Source organism: Microplitis demolitor, chromosome 6, assembly GCF_026212275.2.
Source record: "Microplitis demolitor isolate Queensland-Clemson2020A chromosome 6, iyMicDemo2.1a, whole genome shotgun sequence".
Taxonomy (NCBI): Eukaryota; Metazoa; Arthropoda; class Insecta; order Hymenoptera; family Braconidae; genus Microplitis; species Microplitis demolitor.
Window position 1 is genome coordinate 7,382,344 of NC_068550.1, and position 17,426 is coordinate 7,399,769.

General features: G+C 28.0%; 1 protein-coding gene across 3 annotated transcripts in view; it reads left to right on the plus strand.

The window, feature by feature from the left end:
- The first annotated feature begins 2,213 nt into the window (after positions 1-2,213).
- Positions 2,214-17,426, plus strand: part of LOC103568812 (putative uncharacterized protein DDB_G0291812) — a 42,504-nt gene continuing 27,291 nt past the window's right edge. Inside the window, exons 1-11 of one of the 3 annotated variants that reach the window (XR_008403877.1) lie at positions 2,214-5,233; positions 6,031-6,278; positions 6,370-6,547; positions 7,808-8,091; positions 8,171-8,628; positions 10,033-10,144; positions 11,798-11,980; positions 12,089-12,331; positions 13,133-13,356; positions 13,826-14,202; positions 14,309-14,554. Coding sequence is in view for 1 of the 3 variants with exons in the window: in XM_053739991.1 (XP_053595966.1) it covers positions 2,488-5,233; positions 6,031-6,278; positions 6,370-6,547; positions 7,808-8,091; positions 8,171-8,628; positions 10,033-10,144; positions 11,798-11,980; positions 12,089-12,331; positions 13,133-13,213 (4,533 nt within the window). In the remaining 2 variants the exon portion in view is untranslated. Of the gene's footprint in view, positions 5,234-6,030; positions 6,279-6,369; positions 6,548-7,807; positions 8,092-8,170; positions 8,629-10,032; positions 10,145-11,797; positions 11,981-12,088; positions 12,332-13,132; positions 13,570-13,825; positions 14,203-14,308; positions 14,555-17,426 lie in introns of those variants that run through there. The other 2 variants (XR_008403878.1, XM_053739991.1) reach the window with 2 other exon arrangements.

Sequence of the window (17,426 nt, forward strand, 5' to 3'; positions counted from 1 at the left end):
AAATTTAAATAAATCTCTATTGATGTAATTGAGAAATCTTGGTAGAATTAATGAGATCTTTTAAGATCACAATAGATCTAGAATCATTGAACATTCGAGATTATTGGAGATCTTTAAAGGTGACGATAAATCTAAATTATTTTTTCCAATTCAATACAAAGTGAGAAAAAAAAAATTTGTCCAAAATTGATGTTTAAAATAATTTTAGAATTTACATTAAATATAATGAGCAAATTGAAGTCTCAATAACACTCAATATACTTTTTTTCTATTATGCCTAGATTGTGATAAAAAAAAAATTTATATCCCTTAGTAAAAAAAAAAAAAAAAAAGAAATATGTTCAAGAAATCGATTTTTTTTCTGTAATAAAGTGCATAAAATACCCATGATAATACGAAGCAGACATTATACTTTTTATGATATTTTTTTTTTAGTGAACAATCTAAAACTGTCTCGAAAGAAAACCGTTATTTTTATTTCGTTTAATTTTTTTTTCTTTTTCTATAGACATTTTTTATTTTCCTTTAATGTTTTACTTCATTCTGCAGATTTTTATTATTTATTTTTATTCACTGTTTCAGTGTAAAGTCTTTATTATGAATAGAGAATTTTTTCAGTTCTTACGATAAAAAAAAACCGTCGCGTTAGCTGAGTGTTAAGTGATTCATAATTAGGTGCAATGAGGTGACAATTAAAAAAATTAAATATACTCTTTGAAAACTGTTCTAGTACATAGGCGACATTTTATCACTATAGAGTAGACCGGGACATGACGGGCCACTTCTAAGAATTAAAAAAAATTTTTTTGTTTTACAATCTATTTTCGTTCAATTTAATTACACTCTATATTTTAATGTCAATTACATTAATCAAATTTCCGACGATGTATCAATTTTTCCTACTAGAAATTTTTTTTTTCTTCTGATTTTTTAGGTTGTTCATTTTACCCTGACAAATTTGATTTGCTCTGAAATTGATAATTAATAGTAGACGACGGAATTTGCCAAATAATTGTCTGGTTTTTTTTTCTAAATACATTATCTAAAGTGATTTGTAAGAAGTTTTATCGATAATAACTTTTTAAAAAAAATTGAATGGCATTTTGTTGGTGCGCAATTCAATCTACGCAGAAATAATTCAATAAAAATGTTATCTATATATTTTATTCTCATCATTGAATGTGCTTATCTATATAGTTCTCTTAGTATATTGTTTTTATTTTATTTGTTTTTTTTTCTTTCGATCCATAAATCTAAATATCGTTAACTCGAACAAACAATTGATGTTTTTGCAAATACTTTGAAGTGATGCTAGATGCTCTATTTTCAAACTGCAATATTTACTTTTCTGAGTAAGCAACCGAGATACTAGTGGCATCTCGGAGTAAATACAAGAATAATTTACCGAGGTTACTTCATGAACTCGTTGCTCTCAAGATATTTACCCTACACATTTTTTTAATTTTTTCACACCGAAATATAAAAACGTTTATATTTACTATTGATCCTTCATATTCAATTATCTTTTGAATGCATATCAATAATTTAAATTAATAAGTTTACTTCTACACAATGGGTTCATATTATTCACATATAATCATATATGATCACATATGACATATATGATCATTGATCATACATGATTATTTATGATCATATATGTAAACCATATACAATCGTATATGAATCAGATATGAGCACATGTGACTCATATGATCATAAATTATTCGTATATGAGCATACATGTGAACCCTATTCAATCATATGTAAATATGATGTCACATACGATTCATACATAGTCATATACGAATTTTTTTCCGCTTTCGACATCATATTTTTTGAATATTCAAATAATAACACATTTATTAACGCATTTAGTCTATGATGATAAATAATAAGTATAAAATTATCATATTATTAAAATCTGTCCTGTAGTTGGGGCATCGGCTTAATTAGGAAATTATTTGTATTTAATACTTTTTTGTCAAATTTATATATCAATTTTTTGAAATTAATAATTAAATCTATCTATATATATATGTATATAAACACGTGTGGTTTCTTCTTACATCGTTTTAAAGTAAGTCGAACATTAAAATAACTTAACGGGGTATGAGGAAAGGGGACATCTAATAATAAAGTCTCCAACAAACTCGACTAACTCTCTGGTATCTTTGTCGTGACTTCAGTATAAACCCTCGTACATTGAAAAAACTATCATATATTGTATTTAATTATTAACCAAACTATATTATTTATTCATAAATAATTAATTACAATTTTAAATAAACAAAAATAAATTTAAACTCAATAATAAAATTGATTTCAAAGCAAAATAGAAAAATAAAATATTTAACTTATTGTAAAACAATAAAAAAATTGAAAAAAGTGTTTCTATATAAAGATCAATCCAAAAAGGATAAAACAGCCGTCAGTAGATGATGGTGGGGTTGTCTAAGGAAAGTAGGAACAAAGAATAACGAGAGGATGGTAGAACATAGTGAATCAGGTTGTGAAGAAGCACAAAGTGTTAAAAATCAACAAGATGTTGCTAATTTATTCAAAGCTTCAAACCATAGCAATAATTACAATAACGAAACAATAAAAAATTTAAATCGTTTCTCATTATTCAAGTGGTTCAAACCCAAAGCCAACGAAAAAATTGAATCACATGATTCGAGTGCTTGTTCCAGTACATCAAGTGTCGATACACTGTACAGTACCACAACAGTACGTAGTTTTGCATTTCATTCCGGTTCAAAAAATAAAAATGTTGAAACAGTGACTCTCGATTTACTCAAACACAATAATCAAGATTTGGGACCTTTTGGCTCTGGTGCTTCGAAAATAGTTCATAAAAATAATAATGATCATTTAGATCCATCTTTAGATGTCACACGGACGTTACCAGCTCACGTTTTATCACAAAAACGTGATATAACAACACGCTATTCATTGCAAACTTGTTCAACAAATTTTGGTTCTTGTGACAATATCACTCAAGCTCACAATTTAATCGACAATAATTATTCACTGAACAAAAATTATGTAAGAAAAAGATTACATGTGAAAGGTAAAAGACGTGCACCTCAACCCCCAAGACCGAAAAGTGTTTGTGATAGTATAAGTAATAGTGCCGAAAGACGTAAACGTCAAGCACCAAAACCACCAGGTTGGAACAAAATTGATCTGATGGACAAAAAAAATTTTGGAAAAGATAATCATTCGAATCATAAATGTAGTGATCAAATTGATGCCAGACAAGAAGTAATGATGAATAAAGAAGTCAATTATGACAAAAAATACCAGCAAAATCAATCATCAATAAGCAATGACACCCTGGTATTACGCGGCGGTGTTTTGGTAGCAAAGAAAGAAAATCTGTTGAACAAAACAACAAGTCCGATAAAAATAACAGCAACACCAAAGCCTTGGTACAAACGTAGTGTATTTGAGACGAAAAAAATTGATAGAGATAGCAGTAGTTTTGATGACAATGATCCATTGACAACAAAAATAAATTTTTTTTATCGTGATAAAACAGAAATTAAAGACGATAAGCGTAAAGATAAGGATAAAGACACTAAAAGAAAATCTGGATTGTGTATATTGACAAATATAAGTGAACTAGACAAAGAAGCTGCGGCAATCGTTCAAGAAGAACAAGCTAAGACACGTGCTGCGATACGCCAACAGCAATTTAATGGGTCGGATAATATTGATAAGTATAATGATAATCAAGAAGAAATAGTTCAAGATATTGTTACATCTTCTATTGAAAACTCACCGAAACGTGGCACACGTGCTTTGATTTCAAAGTTTAATGCCATTGGTAATATAACCAAAGTTACCGTTAATTCAAATTTTTTTAATAAAAATTTGCCGTCACCAAAATTAGATCGTAATTGGAATTCCGCAGGATCATCTGCGAATAAAGATCGCGTTGAACCACCAGATTTATCACGTTATTTTCCGGATAAAAATAAAACCAAGACCACCCAAAGTGCTATCAATGCTTCTCGTACGTCATTTTTGCAAAGTACGCTAACGGTTAATACTCCGGATCAAAAAATAACGGAACCGCATAAATTGATAAATGACGTTACTAATAGATTAACTGCATTGCAAAGTATTGTTGCGACAAACTCATCAAAAGAAAGTACAATGAGGACTCACAGTCCTATTTTTTACCGTCGTGATAAAAAAGTTTTAGATGAACAAATAATTGATTACAAAAGTTCACCAAAAGTTTATCGCGCTCATGATAAAACCAAAAGTAAAGATATACAAAATGAATTTAGTGATTTGTTTAAAGAAATTGATCGTCAACTAAATTTCGATATTAAAAATGAAGAATCGCACATGAAGACGACAAATGATTCAAATAATTCAGCCGCGTCAAAAGTAAGTAAAGTTTTAGATATTTTAGTCGAAGCTGAAGGAATTAAAAATAAAACGGATGGTGATCATAAGAGATTTGATAAAAATAGTAAAGCTGTTACGAATATATGTGATGACAAAGTTACTGATTTAAAGGAAATGCTTAAAGAAATGAAACATTCACTACCTAAGCGGCCTAAGGCGAGAAATAAAACCAGAGAATTTAGTAAAAATTTGGAAACGACGAATTTGTGTGACTCGATTATTATTTCAAACCCGCCGGTTATTCAAATCGGCCCTTCAACATCGATATCGGCGTCAGCGTCGGTGTCGATGACGTCGTCATCATCATCATTTGGAAATAAAGATGAGAGAAATCAAGAAACGGACAAAGGCAAAGTATCGTCGGGTGTTCAAACTAGTGGCAATTTACGGAGAGTAACTAATAATTCAGTATTAACTGCGGTACCGTCGACCTCACAACAATGGAAAAATGATGTTATTTATCGTACAAATGGTAGATCATCGAAGAACAGGGGATTAGTTAAAAATAGATTTCAATTAATGCGCCCGCGGGAATTCGCGGCCATCGAAGCCATTAAAACAATGAAAATAACTAATCAATCAAAGAGTGAGGATGATGATAATAATACGTATGCTAATGTTATGGAACAATCGCTTTACGCAAATGCTTTGGTATTACCGTCAAGAAATCATCAGATTATTTCTAATAGTAGAATAATTATTGATGGTAATGATAGGGATGATTTTATAAAAAAAAAAGATAAAATTCCAGTACCTGATTTTACAAGTGATGATAATAAATATCCAGTGGAATTTTTGGAGGCCTCTGGTAAGTTCATTGTACGTTTTTAAAGTGATTCACAGTCCACGGTCTATTTATAATATTTATGAATCAGTTTCTTTAGCTTTTTAGCGTTACTTATAATCATTTTTGTTACTGTTTGTGGTTTTAATTTTAACGGAATAATATTTTCAGATTTGATACTATTTTTTTGGGAATTGCGAATAATTTGTACTTATTAATTATTTTTATCGAATTTTTTATTGTTGGAACTTAAAATTTTAATCTGGTAATAAGTAAATTTAAATCATTCGTCAGATTCGGGATTTTATCAGATTAAGAATTTTGATCAGATTTTTAATCATTCACCGAATTTAGAATTTTTATCAGATTTCGCGTCATTTGACAGTTTTAGAATTATCCGTCAGACTCAGAGCCATTCGTCAGATTTAGAAGTTTTATTATATTCATAATTTTTATTAGATTTTGAATCATTCATCAGATTTGAAATTTTTACCAGATTTCGCGTCATCTGACAGATTGAGAATTATCCGTCAGATTTTGAATTTTGATTAGATTTATAATTTCTATCGAATTTTTAATCATTCAAAAGACTTTTAATCATCGTCGAATCTTGAACTATACATTAGATTTTTAAATTTTATCATATATCATTGTAATCCGTCGGAATTATAATTATTATCAAATTTGGGATCATTAGATAGATTTAGAATCTTATTAAATTTTTAACTATTCGACAGATCAAAATTTTTCCGATAGATTTAGAATTTGAAACAGATTATTTGTTACTCGTCAGATTTCGAACTTCAGAATTTTTTTTTTAGGAAGTAAAGATAATGAAGAAGAAATAACACAAAATATGAATACGTTGGCTGTTAATCGTTTATTAAAGAAATTAGAAGGTGCAATAGCATCAGGTAATCACCAAAAAGCCGCTGGATTCGCCAAAGAACTAGCACATCTCAAAATTCAGTGTTCAGTAGTAAGACAACGACCTAAAATCGATGATTTATTAAACGTCGACATGTACATCGAAGATAGATTAGCCCACCAAGGACCAATACCACTTCAGGTAATTGAATAATACAAAAAAAAAATTCTACAATAAAGTTTCGTTATGCAAAATTAAACTTATAATTTATTCATTTTTTATCGACTCGCAGCTTCCGATAACCATGACGGTAAGACAATTGAAAGTTAAAATTTTCAATGAGTTTGAAATACCAGCAAATGTACAAAGATGGATTATTGGAAAAACTTTAGCAGAAAACGACGACGCAACGCTTGAGGATCTTAAAGCTATTGAAGGAACTCCTGTTTTTCTTTATCTCGTCGCTCCAGGTAATTAATAATTTATTTATTTTTTTCTCCATGATTTTTTTAGACGTATATTAACGTGGCCCTTATAAAGGGAATTTATTTTTTTCAATTATGAATTGAAGACTTTTTTTATGAGTTTTATTAATGAAATAGTTTTATTAGGGGTCGCTTCATATGAAATTTAAGAGCTGAAAATTTACGGAAATTTTTTTTTAATTATTCAGAAGAGTTTTGGAAGGTGAGATGATGAAAATTTAAAAATTACCTTTATAAAGACCACCCTAATATATATGTATATATTAGGGTGGCCAAAAAAAAACCGACTATTTTTTTTTCGAGCCTCTTATGAAAATTTGTTGGTTTACGATGTTTTAAGAAGCCTCTCCAAAAATCAGCTCGATAAAAAATTTCCAAGAGGTCGCTCACAAATTTTGAAAATATCAAAAATGATCGAAATTTGAATTTTTTATTTCAAATTTTTTTCTTTCTCTTGGCAGCAATAGTTTATATTTGTGAAATCATGACTACACTGAAAATATAAGCCCAAAATTTAAATATTTAAACCTCGCTCAAGAATTTTGAATGTTTCCGAGTGCTGTCTTTTGAACGTTTTCGAGTGACCCTTGAATATTGATAATAAAGCTTCTCGATTTTTTCACCATCAATTTGCATCAGAATGAAAGGAAATATCCCGAGAAATAGAAATAATAAGTTTATACATACTTTTTTATTTTTTAATTCAATTTTTAGGTTTTTTTGCTTATTCGAAACTTAACAAATTTTATTGTTTAAGACTGTTCTATATATTTTTGGTTATGCAAAAATTATATTTTAGTGAAATGACAATAATTGAGTTATAAATAAATACAAAAACTAATTCAAACTATTAGTTATATATTATCAGTTAATATTCAAAATTCTTGAGCGCCGTTTAAATATTTAAATTTTAGGCTGCAATTTTCAGCATAGATATGATTTTACTTATTTAAACTATTGCTGCCACGAGAAAGAAAAAATTTAGAAGTAAAAAATCCGAATTTTAATCATTTTTGATATTTTCAAAATTCGTGAGCGACCTTTTGAAAATTTTTTATCGGGCTGATTTTTGGAGAACCTTCTTAAAACATGGTAAGCCAGCAAATTTTCATGCGACATCGAAAAAAAAATAGCCGGTTTTTTTGGGCCAACCTAGTGTATATATTTTTTTTAATTTTGCAAAACATTTAATGATTATTGAGCCGATAAGCATGATTTTAAAATTGATGGTTAATAAATTTTTAGATTTACAGATCGCTGACATAAATAATAAACAATTTAATAAGGTATTGGATCAAAACCATTTAACTGAACGACTTCTGACCATTGATAATTATAGTAATAATAATAATGATGATAGTGATAATGATAAGATTAAACATAAGAAAAAAATAAGTCAATTAGACATAGAAAAAAAAGATAATCATCAAATTAATTTGACAGACGAAAAAAATAAGGAAAAATATTTATCGAAGTCAGTTGACCCAGTAAAAAAAAGTTCACTAATTTTCAATGTCAAAAAATCTGAGGTAATCTTGCGTTCATAAATCAAATTCATATTCAATTTTAATTATCAGTTATTGATAAATTAATATTTTAAATGTGTAGGCGGTAGATGATGATGATGATGAACGGAAGAAAATTGACAATTTTTTAGAAACTAATAAAAAAATAGAGTTAAAAAATATGAACGAAGTTTGTTTGGTAAACAAACAAGTGGAGGCGGGTCTGGAAGAGGGTAAAATTATTTTTGATAATCAAGTTATTGAAGGAGCAGCAGCTTTACCAAAAAATAATATTAATAATAATAATAATAATAATAATAATAATAATAATAATAATAATAATAATAATAATAATAATAATAATAATAATAATAATAATAATAATAATAATAATAATAATAATAATAATAACAATAGAATGGAACAGTACACACAATTGATGATGCTTGAAAATTGTGAAATTGTTTTAAATGTTGAGCCTATCGAGTGCCCAATTTGTTTTGTTGTTTATGATCCACTTGAAGGTGTGGTACTCAGAGATTGTTTGCATTCATTTTGCAGGTATAGTATATTCATATAATCATACATATATTTTTATCTTTTAAATTAGATATATAATGATAGGGCTACCGTAATATTATATGAAAATATAAATTTTAATCGTAACCCAATATGCTCAAGCTTTTCTATACGGAACAGTATTTTTATAGGAGAGAGTGAGGCAAAATAAGACTCCAATGAAAAAAAATCAAAAAAAAATTTTGATTAATATTTGAATAAAGTCTTTGAAAAAGTAGAGGCTAGGTTGGTCACGGAGTAGTATAACCATTTTAGAAATTAGACCGAAAAAAAAAAAATAAGTTAAACATCAATATTCGAGCATTAGATGACTAAGGGTAAAAATACTGTTTTTGGCCACTTTAGGGCCAGTTTTAGACACCAATAATTTAAATGAATCAATTTGTAAAAGATGCAATGACATAATTAATTTTTGAAATGAGTAAAAAGATACTTTTATCACACTATTACAGTGGAAATTTTACTTTATACTTTTTCATTAATTAAAATAAAGTATTGATTGTCCAAAAATGGAGCATTAGCCACAAATGAGACTTCTACCCTATAGAAAATTTATTTAAAAAATTTACAAAAAAACAAAATGAAAAAAAAAAGTGTGGGGGGGGGGAATTAAAAATGTCCTGAGACTTTTCAGAGAGATGCCCAGATACATCTTAATGTGAAGCTTTTGGGACCAAAAAAATTTTGTTGCCTCAGTATTTTTTATCATTTTATACTGGACAACCCTAAGAATACTGTGGGATAATTACCCAGGTAAAAAAAATTATATGTAATTATATACAGTCGCATATAATTTCACACAATTACTTATAACTACATTGGGTCATTTTCTATGTATAATTATATATAATCAGATATGAATTGCATATAATGGTATATGATCGTATATAATTATATATAATTTTTTTTACTCGAGAATAAGTAGGCAGAATTTAAAAAATGATAAACTGCTCGACTCGGAGAGATCCCAGAGACAAATAAATGTCAAAATTCCAAAATGGTTGGACTATGGGTGACCAACTCACTCCATATTTTTTCTAGACACTATAGATCTCATTTACAAAAAAATTTTCTTTTTAAAAATAGTGTTTCATTTTGCCCCGTTCCCTCCAATACATTTCTATACCGTTTAGTATTAAGTTGTAACAAATATAATTTTAAAAAAACATCTCAATTTTATCTCGATAGGCGGATGTAATTTTTTATATTTATTACTATTATAAATATATATATATATATTTTTTTTCCCCTTACCTTTATTGTATCACCCCACTGGAATGTATGTTTAATTTAAATTTATATGTTGCTTGCTGGATTTTATTTAAATTATAATTATTATAACCATTATTTTTATTGGTTTATATTTACATTCATTTTATATCTTAGGGGATGTATTGAAAACACAATTAAATATTGCAATGAAGCGGAAGTAAAATGTCCATATCGAGACTCTGAATATACCTGCGAATCGACGCTGCAGGAGCGTGAGATAAAAGCTGTAATAAATATATTTTTTTTTCATATGACTAAAAAAAAAGTATATAAATAAAAATAAGGGTGAATAGAGGTGCTGTTTTGCTCCAGCTGTGTTATCAATTTTTTATTTTTATTTTTTCAATAATGATAATAATAATAATTAAACGCCGGCTATCGACTCACATGTTTTTTTTTTATTAATTAAAATTATTTACAATTTTTTTTTTTTTGTTTAATAATCAACATAAATTTTCACAGGCTTTCAATTAATCACTTGTGTAAATGAATGGAAAAATGTAACTTTTGATATTTTTATCGAAACTTTTTTTCTTCTTGTTAAATATTTATAAAAAATATTTTTACTTTGTTAATATTTACGGCGACAATAAGTAAATATTTGTTCATTAATATTCATAAAATAAAAATTAGTCAATCAAATATTCATTGAAAATGCAAAATAACTTGATAATTAAACAATTCAACGCCAGTAAAATGAGAGAGAAAAATAAAAAATGATGCATGTTCATAATAATTAATTCGTTAATTACCTAGAGGTAAATTTAACAGACGTCGTAATTATCATGAGTAATTTATGTTTTAAACTAAATTTTCATTTGCGAAAAAATAAATATGCTGGGAAAATGAAATTTTGGTGTATGTGTATTTACGTAGATTTAAAATTTTGAATAAATCTCAAAAAATCGATAATTTCAGAAGATCGTCAATAATTTCAGATCTACGGTCATCTCAAATGCTCTCTACTGATCTCACCAGATTTTTCAAAATTTCACAGTTATATTAATGGAGATCTATTGAGATTTATGATCTACGCAAATCCATAAGTTATAAGCATCAATTTTTTTCATTAGGGCTACAAAGATCACTGGAAATCTCCAACTATTTCCGTGAATTTTAAAAAATTTTCACAGACCTCTTGAAAAAATAAGCCCTAGTAACTTGGAGATCTATCTTGATCTTCGTAGATCTGTCAAGAGGAATGAAGGTCTAATTTTTGGGAAGATAGCGATCTTTGTAGATCTATTGTAGATCAACATAAACCTAAATAATTTTTTCTCGGGTGTATTGTTGGTATTGTTATTAAATAATTAAAAAAAAAATATAATTAGAAATTTATTTATTTGTTTACGAAAATTTTGTGGCAAATTAAATTTTCACATTTAATTTGAAATTTCATTTTATTAAAAGATAAACTTGTTGGGCAAAACAGTTACCGAGGTAAGATGGCTACCTCAAAATTTCAGGCAAAAAATTATTTTTAAAATTTATGTTACAAACAATATTTACCTAAAAATTTTCAGTGAAAATTTTCATGAAGTAAATTAATAATACAATTTCAAAGTATTGAGAAAAAAATTTTTCATCAAAATTTTGAGTTGATCATCTTTTCCTACGTCACTCTATAAATTCTATCATTTATTTAAATAAAAAAAAAAATTGTTTTGAACAAGATCATGGATTTTTTTTTTTACTGTCACGATAATAATTGACAGTCAATTTTTTTTTCAATTTTCTACACAGAAAAAAAGGAGTTTTCAATTCATAGTGCAAAAAAATTCTTAAGGCATGTAAAAGTTTTTTGCGCCAAAAACTTGTTTTTTTCTGTGTACAAAAAAAAGTTATTAATTGTCATATTAACATTTTTTTTAATTTTCAGCTGGTGAATCCGCAAACTTATGAACAACATTTAGCTAAATCAGTAGCACAGGCTGAAAATAATGCCGGACATAATGCATTTCATTGTAAGACACCCGATTGTCCAGGCTGGTGTATTTATGACGATAATGTTAATAACTTTTTGTGCCCTGTGTGCAATAAAAATAATTGCTTAACATGTCGGGTAATGAAAAAGAAAAAAATTAAACAATATTGAGACCCACAATTTTTTCAATTACTTTAACTTGATTAAAAATTAAATAATAGCAATAATAAATAATTAATTTGATAGGTAATACATGAAGGCAAAAATTGCTTTGAATACCAAGATGACGTAAGAATATCTAAAGAAAGTGATCAGGAATCAAAACGTACTGCAGCAATGTTAGCTGAAATGTTGAGACGTGGCGAAGCAATGGCATGTCCAACTTGTGATGTTGTGTTGATGAAAAAAATGGGATGCGATTGGCTGAGATGTTCAATGTGTAAAACTGAAATTTGTTGGGTTACTAAAGGACCACGTTGGGGACCTGCTGTAATTATAAATTTATTATTTATTTATTATGGGTGTGGAAATGATTCGAAACATTCGAAAAATTTGAATTTTTTGTAAATTTTTGAATTGTTCGTTTTACTTTTCGAATAATTTGAAATATTCAAAGTAATCGCTTTAATTTTCGAATAATTTCAAACATTTGAATCAGTTGAAAATTTGAATTGTTTGAAAATTTTCTAATCATTTTAAGAATTCGAAGTATTCGTTAATTTCTCGAATACTTTAAAATATTCGAATTAATCAAAGAATTTGAATTATTCGCTTTAATTTTTATATAATTTCAAACATTCGGATGTCAAAAAATTTGAATTATTTGAAACTTTTCGAATCATTTTAAACATTCGACGTATTCGTGAATTTTCCAATAATTTAAAATATGCAAATCATTCGAAAAACTTGAATCATTTAAAAAATTCGATGTATTCATTAATTTTCGAATAATTAAAAATTTCCTAATTATTCGAAAAATTGAAAGTATTCGTGAATTTTTGAGGATTTTGAAAAATCTGAATTACTTATAAATTTTTTTATAATTCATTACGTGTAAGTCAAAAATTTTATTTTAGAATTTCTAACCAAATATTCAGAATTTAATCGAATCATGAAAAAATTTACCAATAATTCGAAAACTGATAACTACTCTAAATCATGTAATTTTATTTGATTAGAGCATTATTCACACACATAATCTATAGTATTAAGAGTAAACACTCAATACTCCTCTCTCTCCCTCTCGTCTCTCCACAATTAATTTTTACAAATTTACTTGTGATCTTAAAGGGCAATGGTGATACGTCAGGAGGATGTCGATGTGGACAAAACGGAATAAAATGTCATCCTTGCTGCAATTACTGTCATTAAATAATTGATTATTTATTTTTTACTTACAAAGTTATCATTTTTCACTACAATTTAATGTACATTAAATATTTATACATATTTAACACCACTTTATTATTATACATATATAATATAAGTCAATCAGTGATGTCAATAATACACAAGTAAGAAATCCAGGAAAAAGTTAAGTAACTTAATAATAACTAGACTAATTTTTTTATCATTACTTTATAATAAAGTAAAATGAATTTTTTAAATATTTTAGTGGGCGTTGTATGAAAATAAATAATTGACAAGAAAATAAATTTTGTTGCATTTATTTTCATTGTCCTGATAGCAAGACTTTCTGGTCAGAAAGTTGATGTCAATTAGTTGACATCAAGTTGACGACAACTTTCAGCTTTTGTTACTGTTGACTACAAGTTGTTACCAATTTTTCCAGAAAGTTGCCGACAATCGACTGTCGCCAACTGTCTGAGAAAATTGAAGGCAACTTTTCGTCAACTAATAGAATGTCAACTTCGCATTCAACTTGGCAACAACTTGCAGCAGAAGGTTGTCGCTAACTTTCTGTCAGCTTAACTATAAAGGGTCTATTGATAAGATACGTCTTATTTAACGTCGGTACTACAGGATTTCTGATGTATTTGGTGATGTTATCATCCGGCTCTACCTATTCAAGCATTGGACAATTGATGGAGAAACTAGTTTAACATCTGTATAAAGTTGAGCTGATTGTTCATAAGAGGGAAATTTATAATGAAGCTCTTTACATCCATAGAAAATGATGGAATATTGCTGAATTAATCAGAAAAAGGCAATGTAAGGTCTACTGAAACATAGTTTATTATCCATTGCATATAAATAGATCTACTGTATCAAGAAGCTATTCCGTCGGCGTGGAAGAAATTGGACAGGGTATTTAATGCTTTTGATCTCATTGTATTAACGCTTCGACCGTAACAGGGAACAGTTGAATCAGCAAAGTCAATATCACGTTGGGACGAAAGGTAATTCCGAGAGTAAACATAGCAAGCCAACCAGATTTGAATTTTGACATTCAGACACTGGGAAAACTAGCGAACCAACTACATTTCAATTCTGATGATTTACTAGATTTTACCCCAATGAACCGGAGAACAGTAATATGATCTGTCATCACCCGGAAGAAATGACCGTCGACACGTCAAAGCCTTCTCTTTATCAAAACATTAGAAGTAAAATTGAATACAAGAACAATCGACTACCTTTGATGATCTAACTGGACTCACTCTACATTGATCCGACCTGGAAAAATTTTAATGCGTTCGTGTCCGACTGAAGTTTTTTGTCTCCAGGAAGTTGAGAAATTGCGTATATTGAGTGAGTAGACGTTGATTAATAGCTAAATCTAATGAAGAGTCTGATGGTAGAACGATACCTTCACTTTTGATAATTTGAAATTTTTTTTAAGTAATACTTTATTACATCTTCAAATAGAATTATTTATAATAATATATTTAGACACGAAAACGCTGGTTTTTTAAAATCAAAATGAATAATTATATATATATTAGGGTGCGTCTTCTCAGAGCAATATTTTTTTTTTATTCAAGTGCACGGAGAAAAACTTCAAGTAAATATTTCTGTGTGATTCAAAAGCATAGCAGACATTAGTTTATCAGTTTAGTAATGATTACATTACATTACAATGTAACTATGCAGCTGTGCACATATTTATTTTGATGATGTACAGCTGTATAGTTGCATTGTAATGTAATGCAATCATTACTTAGCTAGTAAAGTAATTTCTGCTATTTTTTTATGTACCTGAAGATCGGAACGTTCTTCGCGGAACGAAAAAAAAAAAAATTGGAAAGTAAAAAATTTACTGGATGACTAGATTTCTGAAATGTTTCGCATATAGATGCTGGTATCTCAGCCGAAAATCTTAGGCCACCCCTGATTTCTGGAATTACCTCTTAAGTAGTCAAATTACGTAATTTTTTTCCTTTTCGTTGCACGAAAAACGTTCCGATCTTCAGGCACATATTTTTTTGAAATCACATTAGGAATATTTACTTAAAATTTTTCTCCGTGAGTTTGTGAAAAAAATGATTGTTCACTACAGAAGAAAAATTTTCGCGCGAGAAAAAAAATTCTATCTCGATTACAGATCTATTTCATCAAAAAATTCAATTTCCCATTTAAATAACACTGGAAAATTTTTGACTTCCCGCTAAGAAAATCGATGATTTTCAAAAATTTCGGGAAGTTATTGTTTTCACCCCGATTTGCGAAAATCGAAATTCCAACAGATGTCGACGTTTTGAGGTTCTAGGAAGTTATTTTGACTAAATTCAAAATGATGTCCGCGTGTATGTATGTATGTACGTATGTAAATATTTTGTAACTTTTGAACGGATGAACCGATTTTGATCGTTGGGGTGTCATTCGACGCGGCTTATTATTTACTATAAATACTCAAAATTTGAGCTTACTCGGTAGAGTACGTTCAGAGATATTTCCAAAATAAAATTTTTTCAAAAATGTTTTTTTGGAATAACTTTTAATTCGCTCGATGGATTGATTCCAAAATCTAGCAATGATTTCGAGCTCAAGTAGCTCGAAAACAGCGGGAAGTTTTGGGGCTGGCCCGCAGGGTCAACTGACAGACCGATTTTTTTATACTTTGACGATTCGTTTTTTACTGGGTACTTATTCAAGAAATAATCACAGATTGATAATATTTACTTTAGCTAAACAATTTTTTTGAATAACGGGAACATTTTTATCAAAGTTCGGTCAAATATATATAAATCTATTACAATAATTTACGAATAATTCAGGTTTTTCAAATAATTCGAAAATTTCGAAATTAATCGATTGGAATTTCGAATCCAATATTACTGTTACATCCGACACGAATAATTTCCTAAGTTAGAATTATCTGCACACCCTAAATGTCTCTATACATAAGAAGGGATGAAAATATAATATATATGTATATATTCAGATAAATTTGAAATGCGCACGCGTTAGAATAGAGACGCGGTTTGATTTTGTTGTCAGTAGCTCCTGATACGGGCTCTGACAAAGTCATAACGATTCCTTACAATTATTTAAGCACGATTTTAAAAAAACTTTAACAAAAAATTTATCGTAAATAATATTTTAATAGTGTTACATTCCGTTAAAAATTTAAATCGACAAACTTAATCACACAAAATGTAAGTTATATTTATAAAAGTAATTTTTCTTATATTATTATTATCATTCAGTATCAATTTATTATTATAATTTTTTTAACTAATGCAATAAATTTGTTTATTTATTTATTTTTTTTTTTTTAATATTGAATACTAAACAGTGACAAAAAAAAATTTTATTAACGATTATTTTAATCAATTTACTCGATTAATAATTAATCAGAGGGTAAATTATTACGAACGTGTTTAATCAATAGTTATTTAACAGACCAATTACTAAATAAGACAATTGATGTTATTAAACTATTGTTTCGTAAGAATAACAGTTTTTTTTTTTTTTTTTTTTTTTTTTTGTGACAAATTAAAAGTTTACTCGGAAAATAATAAAATTGTTTTTGGTAAAAAGTAATTTATTTTGATCTAAAACATTGGAATTTAAATTAACATTGGGTTATTTTGATTAAATTCATTCGTTGAATTATAAACCTTGAGTACTTAAAAAGTAAAAAAAAAAAAGTTTGAGATAAAATAAAACGAAAAGTTTCGAGGGTTTGAACTTCTGGATAAACTTATATAGCGTCTTGTAAAAAGCGTAAAGTGTCACTTACGTGGCACATCAATTTAAATTTTGTTAAATAGCTTTCGGATGGTCATTTATAAATCCCAAAGTACTTTCATTTATAGTTATTGATTTTTTTTTTTTTAAATTTTAAAAAACTTTCTCACAGTAGTTTTCAATATTTGCATGAAGAAAAGAATAGTGAAAAAATTAAATGTATCTCTAAGATTTATTGCTGTTTGAAATTCCGGCAAAGTCCCTCTACTGCGAAACTAAAAATTACATTATTTCTGAGTCGTAACAATTATTACAGTTTCATTCAAGACTTTTTTCAGTCTTCAATAGCAAAAAGGTTTTCAAGCTTTAAATTTTGGGGTAAAAAATATATCACATTGTATTTTTTCAAAACAATCGTTTTTTAGAAATTCCTTAAGCTCGGCTTGCGTTTAACTTAGTTGAATTCACTATTTCATATAAGTTACGTTTT